The sequence below is a fragment of the Phacochoerus africanus genome, chromosome 4 (genome assembly GCF_016906955.1).
Source record: "Phacochoerus africanus isolate WHEZ1 chromosome 4, ROS_Pafr_v1, whole genome shotgun sequence".
In the NCBI taxonomy this organism is placed as follows: domain Eukaryota; kingdom Metazoa; phylum Chordata; class Mammalia; order Artiodactyla; family Suidae; genus Phacochoerus; species Phacochoerus africanus.
In genome coordinates, this window is record NC_062547.1 from 26,153,926 (window position 1) to 26,167,961 (window position 14,036).

Consider the following 14,036-nt stretch of genomic DNA (forward strand, 5'->3'; position numbering starts at 1 on the left):
AGCCCTGCCTTTTTTTTCCCAGTCATGAGGCCCGGGAAGGGGCGGGAATCTGGCTGGAGGCTGCTGCTCCCCCCTTTTCTCTGAAGCTCAGCCACTTCTCTGTTCAAGCAAGAAGAAGGGGCAAAAGATTCCAGCTTCGGGGAATCCCTTTTCAGCCTCTGCACGTCTCTGTGGGTGCTCGGGGACAGATGCTGCCTACCCACTAACCAGCTTTTTTTTTTTTTTTTTTTTTTTAATGTCATCTACCGTATGGCCGGCACCATTCCAGTTGCTGGAGACAGAGCCATAAACAAAAAGTTCCTGCATTGGGCAGGGGCAGGGGGGGGCTCCATTTCAGAGGGTAACTGAGGAATGTTTTCTATGACATTCTAGAGCTATTGCCCATCTAGACGGTGGTCTCACTGAGAGAAGGAACAGATCCATGCAGCTCTAGCTTCTGCAGGGTGACTAGAACAGAGCCCGAATGCTAGCTTTAGAGCCACTGAAAAAGGCCCAACAGGATCTGTGCCCCGTCCAGGAGTCCCTGTCCTTGGCACGAAGGCCCTGGCGGTACCCACAGAAACAGAGTGAGGAGCCAGCCGCTGGGTCTCCAGCCACACACACAATGAGTCAAAGCTGCTTTCAAAGGGAAATTCATCACAGGCGCGCCGGGTGGGGGGCAGGGGGGACGGGGCGCGCAGTAAGGAACAGTTTTTGGTATCAGCTATAGGAAAATTAACATCACAGACACTGAAAACGATCAAAGCCACTGATCAAAGATACGGATCAGACAAGCTCCACCACAGAGGTACAGTATCAGTCCCTGGGGAGGAATCGCCCAGCGGGGAGGTACCGCAACACAGGCCATTGAGAACCATGAGCGGTGAACGTGCACAACCCACGTGGGAAGAAGTACAGGGTGCGGCGCCTAAGCAGGGCTCAGTAAAACAGAGCTGCTACCATGATCACCGAGGCTCCTGGCAGCCTGAGGGCTGAGATCTGTGCCCCTTACCCAAGGTGTACACAGGGCCTGAGATGCCGCGGTCTTCGCTGATGCCGAGGAAAGGCGAAACCACCTGCTTCACCAGCTCCTCCAGCTGCAAGTAACCCTCCGTGGGGCCTGTAGGCTCGTGGACACTCTGGAAATAAACACCCAAGAGAGACAAAGGTCAGTCGGAGTCTAGGTGGCCAGCTGATCCTGACTGCACTCCAACTGCATTTGAGGCAGTGACTCAGCCGCTGCATCCTTGCAGCTGGAACAAAGAAGACCCAGGTCTGTAGCCCCAGGCACTTGTCATGGGCGGTGGGGACCAGAACTGTGCATGCGGAGAACCGTGGCCTCGCCAGCTGGGCCCCACTGACACAGGGCCAGCCGTGGGACTGTCCCCACCCCAGCTTCTGGGGTGAGATCTGACTGGTCCCAAGCATAGTAATTGTGCCATCACCACCACAATGACTGCTTCACACCCGGCTGGCGGAGCTTTATATGAGCCTTTCACTGGTACCAGAGCACGGAGGCTGCCCAGCAACACAGGGAGGGGGCGCCCTCCTCACTCCCTCCTCTAAAAGGTGAGGAATTGAGACCGAGAAAGCTGCAGTAACTTGCTTCAGAAACCACAGCTGGTAAGAGGCAAAAACCCAGGACCAGAACCCAAGCTGTCTGGCTCCAAGCCCACTTTCCCCTTGTTAATAGGCTAGAAAAGAAAGGGGGAGGGAACATGAAAAAGTCCAGGACAGTAGAAGGGAGGGTCACTGTGGAACTCAACACTCATTTAGCACCAAGATGAAGAATCAGCATGAATAGCGTGACAGGAGTGGTCAAAGCTAAAAGAAACCAGAAATCAACATGGTTTTCTAGAAAACCAGCAGACACAGAGCGAATTCAGTTTCTTCCTGGAAAGGCCTGGAAGTTGTGCTCTCATGTTGAGGGCTGCAGGGAAGCAGAGACAAGACTCCATGGGGACTGGCGGGAGTGGGGAGTCGGGGGTGCGGTGTGGGGGGTGGGTGGGTGGGGTAGGAACAGCCCAATGGGTTGTCCCATCAAATTCTCAAAACAGAAGAGATTTCTTTTTTCTTTTTTAGGGCCACACCCATGGGATATGGACGTTCCCAGGCTAGGGGTCAATTGGAGCTGCAGCTGCTAGCTTACACAACAGCCACGGCAATGCAGGATCCGAACCGCATCTGCAACTATGCTGCAGCTTGTGACAACTTCGGATCCTTTAACCCACCATGGACCCCACACATCCTCATGGATACCAGTTGGATTCGTGGCCCCTGGTCAGCTCCATCTCAGTGACATGGAGGGGGCTGGGGGAGGGGGAAGGGCGGCTTAAGGAATCAAAAGTGGAGGCTGAGGAGGCGGCTAGGGTGCAGAAGAGTTGGAGGTTAGGGCTGGGAAGGGGTTGGAAGAGAAGAGATGCAGTGAAAACGTTGAGTGGGGCTTCCTGGCCCTTGAAGGGGGTGATGATGGAGACAAGGCTTGATGCCCCCAGGTTCTGATTCCAATCAGCAGCTCAGCAGGAGCTGAAGCCTTGGGAAAGGCCAGCAGCGGAGATAAGAAGCTTCACCTAGGCAAGCACACATGAGTCTGCCTCAAGGTGGTAGAAGGGAGAGGGGAGCCTTGTTCATGAGTCCAGACACCCACCCCGAGCCTCAGTTTCATCCCCAAAACCACCTTGGTTGAGCTTCAGAGCTGAGAAAACTTTTTTTCTCATTCTTGATATTTCTCATCTGACTTCTTCCCCCCTCCCGCCCCCCCACCAAGCCTTCCTCTCCCTACAATCCCTAAGCACTGAACAGAGAGGGATGGGAGTTCTCTGGTGGCCTAGTGGTTAAAGATCCAGCATTGTTGAGTCCTTGGCCTGGGGACTTCTGCATGCAAAGGATGTGGTCAAAATTAATAAGTCGAGAGTGATGACAGTGAGGAGAGGAGGTGAGAGGTGAGGATAAAATGGCTAAGGAACATATGCTTCAGAGCCAGGGGGTTTTCTCCCAGGGTAGCTACTGAGAACCCAGCTTGTACACAGCCCTCCAGAAAGGAGCGGCCCTCAGCCCTCGGCCTGGCCGCTGGACTGGCTATGGATTTGCAAGGCCTGGTGTAAGATGAAAACCTGGGATCCCGTGTTCCAAAGTTGTTAAGAATTTCCAGATGGTAAAGCCTTCTCCTTCAAATCTGGAACAAGACAGGGATGCGCACTCTCACCACTGCTCTTCAACATGGTTTTAGAAGTCCTAGCCACAGCAATTAGACAAACAAAAGAAATAAAAGGCATCCAAATAGGAAGAGAAGAGATCAAACTGCCACTGTATGCAGATGACATGATACTATACATAGAAAACCCGAAGGACTCAACCCCAAAACTACTTGAACTGATTAATAAATTCAGCAAAGTAGTAGGATATAAGATTAACATTCAGAAGTCAGTTGCATTTCTGTATACCAGCAATGAAATATTAGAAAAGGAAGACAAAAATACGATACCTTTTAAAATTGCACCTCACAAAATCAAATACCTCGGAATACACCTGACCAAGGAGGTAAAGGACCTATATGCCAAGAACTATAAAACTTTAATCAAAGAAATCAAAGATGATGTAAAGAAATGGAAAGATATTCCATGTTCCTGGATTGGGAAAATCAATATTGTAAAAATGGCCATACTACCCAAAGCAATCTACAGATTCAATGCAATCCCTATCAGATTACCCACGACATTTTTCACAGAAGTAGAACAAACAATCCAAACATTTACATGGAACCACAAAAGACCCAGAATTGCCAAAGCAATCCTGAGAAACAAAAACCAAGCAGGAGGCATAACTCTCCCAGACTTCAAGAAATACTACAAAGCCACAGTCATCAAAACAGTGTGGTACTGGTACCAAAACAGACAGACAGACCAATGGAACAGAATAGAGAATCCGGAAATCAACCCTGACACCTATGGTCAATTAATCTTTGACAAAGGAGGCAAGAACATAAAATGGGAAAGAGAAAGTCTATTCAGCAAGCATTGCTGGGAAACCTGGACAGCTGCATGCAAAGCAACGAAACTAGAACACACCCTCACACCATGCACAAAAATAAACTCCAAATGGCTGAAAGACTTCAATATACGACAGGACACCATCAAACTCCTAGAAGAAAACATAGGCAAAACACTCTCTGACATCAACATCATGAATATTTTCTCAGGTCAGTCTCCCAAAGCAACAGAAATAAGAGCAAAAATAAACCCATGGGACCTCATCAAACTGAAAAGCTTTTGCACAGCAAAGGAAACCCAAAAGAAAACAAAAAGACAACTTACAGAGTGGGAGAAAATAGTTTCAAATGATGCAACCGACAAGGGCTTAATCTCTAGAATATATAAGCAACTTATACAACCCAACAGCAAAAAAGCCAATCAATCAATGGAAAAATGGGCAAAAGACCTGAATAGACATTTCTCCAAAGAAGATATACAGATGGCCAACAAACACATGAAAAAATGCTCCACATCGCTGGTTATAAGAGAAATGCAAATCAAAACTACCATGAGATACCACCTCACACCAGTCAGAATGGCCATCATTAATAAATCCACAAATAACAAGTGCTGGAAGGGCTGTGGAGAAAAGGGAACCCTCCTACACTGTTGGTGGGAATGTCAACTGGTACAGCCACTATGGAGAACAGTTTGGAGATACCTTAGAAATCTATACATAGAACTTCCATATGACCCCGCAATCCCACTCTTGGGCATCTATCCGGACAAAACTCTACTTAAAAGAGACACATGCACCCACATGTTCATTGCAGCACTCTTCACAATAGCCAGGACATGGAAACAACCCAAATGTCCATCGACAGAGGATTGGATTCGGAAGAAGTGGTATATATACACAATGGAATACTACTCAGCCATAAAAAAGAATGACATAATGCCATTTGCAGCAACATGGATGGAGCTAGAGAATCTCATACTGAGTGAAATGAGCCAGAAAGACAAAGACAAATACCATATGATATCACTTATAACTGGAATCTAATATCCAGCACAAATGAACATCTCCTCAGAAAAGAAAATCATGGACTTGGAGAAGAGACTTGTGGCTGCCTGATGGGAGGGGGAGGGAGTGGGAGGGATCGGGAGCTTGGGCTTATCAGACACAACTTAGAATAGATTTACAAGGAGATCCTGCTGAATAGCATTGAGAACTTTGTCTAGATACTCATGTTGCAACAGAAGAAAGGCTGGGGGAAAAATGTAATTGTAATGTATACATGTAAGGATAACCTGACCCCCTTGCTGTACAGTGGGAAAAAAAAAAAAAAAAAAAAGAATTTCCAGATGGTGATGGGAGAACCGTGCACGGGGCCCTGCTGAGCATGGGGCCCTGGGCGATGGCCAGCAGAGAGCACACCTGCTTGGCTGGGTGGTCCCCTCGGAAGGCACCATGCTAGGGTGGGCTCAGAGTCCGTCTGCCTAGACTCCTTATTCAGGACCCAAGCTCTACTTCATGCTTCTCAGACCTGACCTACACAGACCTGCGCTCCAATCTCCCTTCCTTGTCCTTCCTTTCCATAAAAACACGTGACCTAGGATTCCAGCCAATGACATCTGTCATCCTGATAGGCAACTCTTCCTCCTCTCCAACTTGAGGAAAGGGGGAAAAGGCCCAGAAGGATGGCCTAGCTAGAGGACCAGAAGAGAACGGCAGCAGCTGGCGGGGAGGGAGAGATCAGGGGTCCCATGCCTGAGGTTCCATCCCTGCTGACAGAGCAGTGGGGGTCTTCACAGCCTGATCAAGAACGACACTGTATTCCCTGAGGACGGGCCCACAGCTGACACTGTGCCATCTGAACTAGCATTTGGGGATGTCCCTAGGCCACAAGCCTTGTTTCTTGGAATTGTGCATCCCTAGCCATAGAGCTAGGCTCATGGAGGCCACGTTTGTTCTGCTCGATCCTCCCCAAGGTCATGGCTGTCTGGCAAAGGGGAGTCATGTAGCCTGAGCTGGACCAAAGTCTTCCCTGGAGTGGACACAGTTCTCAATCTTACTACCTTGTGCTGTGGGGCCTCAGGCAAGCACATGCACTTCCTGGGTTTCAGTGTCCTCATCTGTAAGACAGCAATAACAACCATGCCCAACTCATAAAGTTTGTATTATTCAATTCAGAAAGCAACATATTTTAAGTCCTTGGCCTGTGCCTAACACATAGCCAGGAACCAATAAATGTTAGCTCATTTTTCTATCATTGATTTAGAATTGGGATTAAGAGGAGTTCCTGTTGTGGCACAGTGGTTAACAAATCCAACTGGGGACCATGAGGTTGCGGGTTCAATCCCTGCCCTTGCTCAGTGAGTTAAGGATCTGGTGTTGCTGTGAGCTGCGGTGTTGGTCACAGACGCAGCTCGGATCCCGCGTTGCTGTGGCTCTGGCGTAGGCCGGCGGCTACAGCTCCGATTCGACCCCTAGCCTGGGAACCTCCATATCCCGCGGGAGCAGCCCAAGAAATGGCAAAAAAACAAAAAATAAAAATAAAGAATTGGGATTAAGAGACACTAGGCAGCCATCTGGGGTGTGTCTTGGTGGCAATGCACCAGCTATGAGATGCCAGGTTGGATCAGGTGCACTCCACAGCACTGAATGCAACTCTGCAGAGAGAGAAACAGAGACCAAGCCCAAGAGGGCTGACACTAAAGAAGGCTAAATTGAGTCCGGGCGCACCAGCCACATAGGCCCTTCCCCTCATCTTGTGGGGGACTCTTCACTCTTCCTCCCTCGGTTTGCAGTGATGTGTCTATCAGGCTCACCTGCAGGATGAGCAACATCTGGATGATGGACGAGGGTGGCTGGGGCTGGGCCAGCAGCAGCAAGTCGTCCAGCTTCACCTTCAGCAGGACCAGGTCACGGAAGCCCAGCAGGGAGATCTGGCGGATGGTCAGCTCCTGGCCCTGGGAAGAGAAAAGAGCCAGGGCCGGGAGGTGAGAGCCTGTGGGATCTGCCACAAATCACACGGGGTCCAGGACAATAATGGATGGGGTGGGACGAGGCATCTGCAAGGCCCAGGGGGGCTGTCAAAGAGTCGAAGCATTGCCCCATCCTTCAGAACGAAAGCTTTGTTTAAAGTAAGGTGGGGAGTTCCCATCGTAGCGCAGTGGAAACAAATCCAACTAGAAACCATGAGGTTTCAGGTTCGATCCCTGGCCTCGCTCAGTGGGTTAAGGAACCAGTGTTGCCATGAGCTGTGGTGTAGGTTGCAGACGCGGCCCAGATCTGGTGTTGCTATGTCTCTGGCATAGGGCGGCAGCAATAGCTCTGATTAGATCCCTAGCCTGGGAATCTCCATTTGCCACCAGTGCAGCCCTAAAAAAAAAAGAGACAAAAGACAAAAAAAAATTTAAAAATTAAAAAATAAAGTAAGGTGGGACTAATTCAAAAAGATCCATGCACCCCACTGTTCACAGCTGCATTATTTACAACAGGCAAGACACAGAAATAACCTAAATGTTCATGCACAGAAGAATGGATATGGAAGTGGTATGTATACACAATGGAATACTACTCAGCCATAAAAAAGGAATGTAAATTTTGCCATTTGCAACAACATGGAATACCTGGAGGGTATCATGCTTAGTGAAATAAGTCAGAGAAAGAAACATGCTGTCTGTTATCACATGTAGAATCTAAAAAGGAAAACAAGCAAATGGACATAACAAAAAAGAAACTGACACATAGACATAAGAAGCAAACTAGCAGTTACCCACAGGGAGAGGGAAGAGGGCAGAAGCAACATAGGGGTGGGTATTAAACCCCTATGGTATAAACACTATGTTAAAAATAAAAAAGGATATATTGTACAGTAAGGGAATATAACCAATATTGTACAGTAAGGGAATATAACCAATATTTTATAACTTTTTTTTTTTTGGCTTCTTAGGGCCATCCCAGCAGCATATGAAAGTTCCCAGGCTAGAGGTCGAATCGGAACTACAACTGCCAACCTATACCACAGCCACAGCAATATGGGATCCAACCTGTGTCTGCGATGTGCACTACAGCTCACAGCAATGCCAGATCCTTAACCCACTGAGCAAGGCCAGGGATCGAAACGAGTCCTCACGGATACTAGTAGGATTCATTACCATTGAGCCACAACAGGAACTCTTTTTTGATAAATTTAAATGAGTATCGTCTATAAAAACATGGAATCACTATGTTGTACACCACTGTAAACTAATATTGTAAATCAACTACACTTCAATTAAAAAAAAAAAAAGATAAGGTGTAACTTGATCTGCCTAAACGCCCTGAAGGTGATACAGTGGGGGAAGTGCTGTGCTATGAGCGGTCAGGAAGGAGGAAGAGAGAGGAAGAGGCGGAGAAACAAGAGAAAAGATCAAGCCTGCTTCCCCAGCATCACCGGTTTAACATCTGAGCACACAAGTTCCCACTGTGGCTCACTGATAACGAAGTATTCGCTAGTATACACGAGGATGGAGGTTCAATCCTTGGCATCACTCAGTGGGTTAAAGATCCAGTGTTGCTGTGGCTGTGGCCTAGACTGGCAGCTGCAGCTCCGATTCAACCCCTGGCCAGGGAACTTCCATATGCTGCCAGTGCGGCCCTAAAAAGCCAAAAAAAAAGAATCTGAGCACCAATCCCATGTCAGGCAAAGGAGGCAACATGGCACCCGTTAGACTCTTCGGCAGACTTGAGTAACACAGGAAGAAAAATCACTGGGAAGGTGAAAGGGACTCGTTCAACAGTGTAGGGGGAGGGGGCAGAAGAGGGAAAGAATAATAACCCTAAAGGCTGACCCTCACCTAAGCTCTGACCATGTGCTAGGCATGATTCTAAATACCCCAGAGGCGCATCCATGAGGACGTGGGTTCAATCCCTGGCCTCGCTCACTGGGTTAAGGATCCGGTGTTGCCGTGAGCTGTGGCATAGGTCGCAGACACGGCTCGGATCCCAGCTACAGCTTGACTGGACCCCTAGCCTGGGAACCTCCATGTGCTGCGGGTGCAGCCCTCAAAAGACTAAAAAATAAAAATTACCCCAGATGCAGACGACACATTTAATCCCCACGACCACCCTTTGAGATAGATACTGTAAAACCCACTCCACAGATGAAAAACCCTACAGCCCAGAGTGAGAGGAATCTACCCAAGGCAAAGCTGGACCTCAAACCGAAACTATTTGATCTGAGAGCTCCTCAGAGTTTCCCAACACTCTGGGAGGGGGAGGGGGAGTCCCTTTGCCCCAACTCTCCCTTGCACGTAGATGTACAGCACACACCAAGAAGGGCTGCTCTTGCAGAGACGGGATATAGTGAGGGTCTCCCCCGAAAGAGGATGTAGCTCCCCATCCCCTAAGTCAGCCGAGGCTTAAGGAAGTCTGGCCTTTCCTGTAACTACTCAGGGTTTTACAGAAACACAAGCAAGAGTGGTTTTGCCATCCCAACCCCCCGTTACTCTCCAGGAGTGCACCAGTACTCACACCTTGCAGCTCACTTTAACCACTTCTTTTTTTTTTTTTTTTTCTTTTTATGGCCACACCGGCAGCATGTGGGAGTTCCTGGGCTAGGGGTCAAATCGGAGCTGCAGCTGCCGGCCTACACCACAGTCACGGCAGGCAACACCAGATCCCAGCTGCATCTGTGACCTTACGGCAACACTGGATCCTTCATCCATGGAGGGAGGCCAGGGATGGAACCCACATCCTCACAAAGACTATGTTGGGTTCTTAACCTGCTGAGCTGCAGCGGGAACTCCTTAACCATTTCTTGATGCTTTCCCTGGCCACCCCCAATGGCAGTGGTCCCCCACCTTTCCCAAAGTCATACCGTTTCTATTTTTTTGCACCAAGTTCCAGCACTGACTGCCTATCTCGTAGGTATCTGTGCCCGGCTTCACCTGCAGGACTGCTTCCACTCCACAAGGCAGAGAAAGGCAGGCAAAGTTCCCCACCTTCGAACCCAGCAGACAGTCAAACACATCTGTCCAGAGAGAAGGCAGGTCTCACACAAACACTTCCACAGGGAGCTGTGATAGGGATTTAGCTGGACTAAGACACCTCTGGGGGTGTTACTACCAGTAGGGAGAGCCCCTAACTCAAGTTTTCTCAAAGTGGGGCTTCTGGATCAGCAGCAGCACTTGGGAAATTGTCGGGGGAGGGGTAGATGGGGTAATAGCAACCGTTCCCAGACCTTACAATTTTTCAAGAGCAGCAGGATCGTATCATCCTCAGACCCACACGGCTGGGCTCCTGCCTGGGTTTGAGGCTACCAGGGTCCCTCTTGGCCCTCCAGCAACTGGACAAGGACCATGCCCACTCAGACCCCTCACTCCCAGTTCTAAACCCATCTGGGCATCTGCACCTTGACGATCCCTGCCCAAATGGTCTCCTCAGAGGGACCTGGGTCTGTACTCCCTCCCCAGTAGGACTGCAGAGGCTCTCCAGTTACATGTGAATAGTTTTTTAGGGAGTTTCCTGGTGGTCTAGTGGTTAAGGATCTGGCATTGTCACTGCTGTGGTTCAGGGTTCGATTCCTGACCTGGGAATTCCTGAATGCCATGGGCGTGGCTAAAAAAATTAAAAAGAGGAGTTCCCATTGTGGCCCAGCGGTGACGAACCCAACTAGTATCCATGAGGATTCGGGTTCAATCCCTGGCCCTGCTCAGTGGGCTAAAGGATCTGTCATTGCTGTGAACTATGGTGTAGGTTGCAGATGCAGCTCAGGTTTTCTGTTGCTGCACCTGTGGTGTAGGCGGGCAGCTGCAGCTCTGATTCATCCCCTAGCCTGGGAACCTCTACATGCTGTAGGTGCAGCCCTAAAAAGCAAAGAAAAAAAAAAAAAGAATAGAGTTTTAGTGTAGCTATGTCCACAATGTTGCATTATTCATTACTTAACTGAAATTTAACTCAGCATCCTGTATTTTGATTTGCAAGCTCTGGCAATGCTACCACCCAGATGTGTTCTCCCAAGACTTGCTGGTGGAGCAGCAAGCACTGTAGGGAAGGGAGACGCCTGCGGGCACAAGGCTAAGGCATCCACCTAAATACTCTAAGTGCTGTCACTCGGGGGAGGGGGCTGGAGGAGGGAGGGTGCTGAGCTAAGGATGAGATGAAAAGAGCGGTGGGCTGCAGGCCAGATGCTTCTACTGGAATTGTTAGGGGCAAGCCTAAATGAGAAATGGACTCTGTAGGCACAACCTCCCAAGCTTTACATATCGACATGTATTTAAAAGCATTCCATTGCAGCACTGTTTGCAATAGCCCAGACATGGAAGCAACCTAAATGTCCATCAACAGAGGCATGCATAAAGAACATGTGGTCCATATATACAATGGAATACTACTCAGCCAAAAAAAAGAGTGAAATGATGCCATTTGCAGCAACATGGATGGAACTAAAGATTATTATACTGAGAAGACAAACATCGTATGAGGTCACATGTATGTGAAATCTAAAAAAGGGGGGGCGGATAGAAATGAACTTGTTTGCAGAACAGAAACAGACTCACAGACTTTGAAAACAAATGTATGGTTACCAAAGGGGACAGGTGGTGGTGGTGGGGGGGATGGACTCGGGGTTTGGGACTGGCATATGCACACTGAGGTATAGGGACCTGCTGTCTAGCACAGAGAACTCTACCCAATATTCTGTGATAATCTACGTGGGAAAAAAATCTGAAAGAGAATGGATGTGTGTATATGTGCAACTGAATCCCTTTGTTGTACAGCAGAAACCATCCCAACCTTGTAAATCCACGATGCTTCAATAAAACTTTAAAAAATGGGAAGAAAAAAAAAAAAAGAATTCCAAATTCCTTTAAAACACCATTCAGGGCGAACAGAGCATGGGGGCCCTTACCTCTGGTGCAAGATAATTCCTACCTTTGCTAACAGCTGTGTTATGGCTGCACCCCATGCCCCCACTTCAACCAACCTGATTAGACATGAAGCCTTAACCCCAGAGGGAGAAGCGGTCATGAGCCCACAGCAGCGTAAGCATATAACAGAGACCTGTATTTTGGACATCTCCTGACACAGACTGAGCTGCAGGAGGGTAGAAGGAAATGCATACATGCCGTGGAATTAGCTGAGCTCACAGAGTAAGACGCCTGAGAGAAGCCACAGGACTTTTTCTCTCAACCCCTCATTCTGCAGCAGATGAAATGCACCTGTGCTCCGACATGGGCACTGCATTTGCCCAAACTCAGCTACTGAGTCCCAGTCCAGTGTTCTTTCTGTTCCATCACGGCCTTTCTCCTCTTCAGGAATCCCTTACAAAGGGTAAGGAACATTTATTGCTTTCCCACAATTTGGGAGCCACAGGAAACTCGCTGGAAAATTGTGGTTCAAACAAAGGGGAGGGCCGTGCAGAGAAAAGAAAGAAAAAGGAACGTCTCCTTTTCCCCATCGTCCTTACTTCGGAAAAGTAAGAAGAAACAAACCACTCCAAGAAAATACAGACATCCTCAAAACCAAGAGGGAAACGAGCGCCTAGAAATTGCTAGTTATGCAGGCACTGCTGGTTGCTTGAGGTTAGATGCTAAATACAGAGCAGTGAGCCCTCCAAAAGATGTCCCAGGTCCTGAGCCAACTGGTTCTCCCCCATTCACTGGCAGGCCCCCGGGGGGCCAAGGGGTAAGACAGACTGCCCGGGGCTCCCCAGTGAGACTGACCTGAACTGGGTAGAATATGGCCTGCAGGGTGGGGAGGGTCTCAGTGAAGAAGTGGTCCCAGACTTCAGCCAGAACCTCAATGCGATTTGCACCTACACGAGGGTGAGAAGGTGGGAGGGAGAAAGAAAGAACTTGGTCATTACTTGCAGGAGAGGCCAGGAGATGGTTCCATGTCAAAGAGAGCATGGGGGTGGGCATCGGGGGGAGCGGTTACCTACGCTCCATCTGTCAGGTGTTACTACCGTTCACATGTGACAGAAAATATGCAAAGACGCCTTCTTTCCTTTAATCCAGAAAAAGGAGCTGAATTATGAAAAGGACAGACTAACTGCTGTCCTTTGTAACCATCACAAGAATGGTTACAACATAATCGGGCCCTGTGCCAGGCTATTTATCTCTCGAGTCAACTCTGTTACTCCACTTTATAGCCCAGACAGGCCAGGTATCTGGGCTCAAAGTCACACAACCTGGGAGGCTGAGCTGGGATTCCTGACCCCATGCCCTTGACCTGTATAATCCAAGATCACTTGCACAGTGATATGTGTTTTTGTAATCACGAAGACATTGGCTTTTTAGTCTAGATGTGAGCTGTCCCTTGAGTGAGGTAGGAACAGGGCTTAGGAACTGGCACTTCCACCCACTGTTTTACAGTAACCAGCAGGGCATTGGTCTCTGAATGGTCACCCACCAAACATAGGACCTACCTCCTGATGCTGTGCCTACTCTCAGCCCTGGATCAGGGAGCTCAAGTCCTGGCCGTGCACCACCCCCAGGCTAGCTGAACACAGGTCATCCAGTGCCTCTGGAAGGCTGTGTGGGGAACTCTGCACCTGCGGGAAAGGCGGGCACTGGCGGGGTGGAGGGGGAAGCCTGCACGGTGGCTGCTTTTAATGACCTAGATAACAGAGCTGATTGGGCACTGTCTCTGCTCAGCTGAGGCAGGGAAACTGGGTCAGCCAAGATTAGACACTGAGAGATGCGTTTGGCAAAACACGGCCAGTTGCACTGAACAGATCTTGAAAGATGCATTTAGCATCGTCCGTCTATTAATTTAATGGACCACAAAGGCAGTGGCTGGGAGAGAGAATAGAATGAGGGCATGACTAGCAGCTAGCAGGGCAAAGACGTGCAGATTCAGAAAGGTCAGAGTGAAATACACTGGGGGGAAAGGCAAATCCATAGCACCCTCTGCTTTCCCTCGCTAGGCGCTAATTACACTGTTGGACTCGCTCATTAACTTCTTTCTCTGTATCCTCCACTAGAATGGGAGGGAGGGCCCTGGCCCTGTCTGTCCCGCTCACCATTCTATTTCTAGCGCTTGGGATGGTGCCAGACACATGGGTCCATCGATGTTTGGAAATCTCTGAATGAATG

The 14,036-nt window shown here is 49.0% G+C and overlaps 1 protein-coding gene across 12 annotated transcripts in view; it reads right to left on the bottom strand.

Annotated features, from left to right (window-relative positions):
• PRR5L (proline rich 5 like) overlaps positions 1–14,036 on the bottom strand; it is an 87,120-nt gene that overhangs the window by 15,667 nt on the left and 57,417 nt on the right. For 10 of the 12 annotated variants that reach the window (XM_047775969.1, XM_047775971.1, XM_047775963.1 and 7 more), the window contains 4 exons: positions 12,663–12,754; positions 6,783–6,923; positions 6,030–6,086; positions 992–1,118 (listed from right to left, as the gene is read on the bottom strand). In XM_047775969.1, coding sequence (XP_047631925.1) covers positions 992–1,118; positions 6,030–6,086; positions 6,783–6,923; positions 12,663–12,754 — 417 coding nt within the window. The remainder of the gene's footprint in view (positions 1–991; positions 1,119–6,029; positions 6,087–6,782; positions 6,924–12,662; positions 12,755–14,036) is intronic. The other 2 variants (XM_047775964.1, XM_047775973.1) reach the window with 1 other exon arrangement.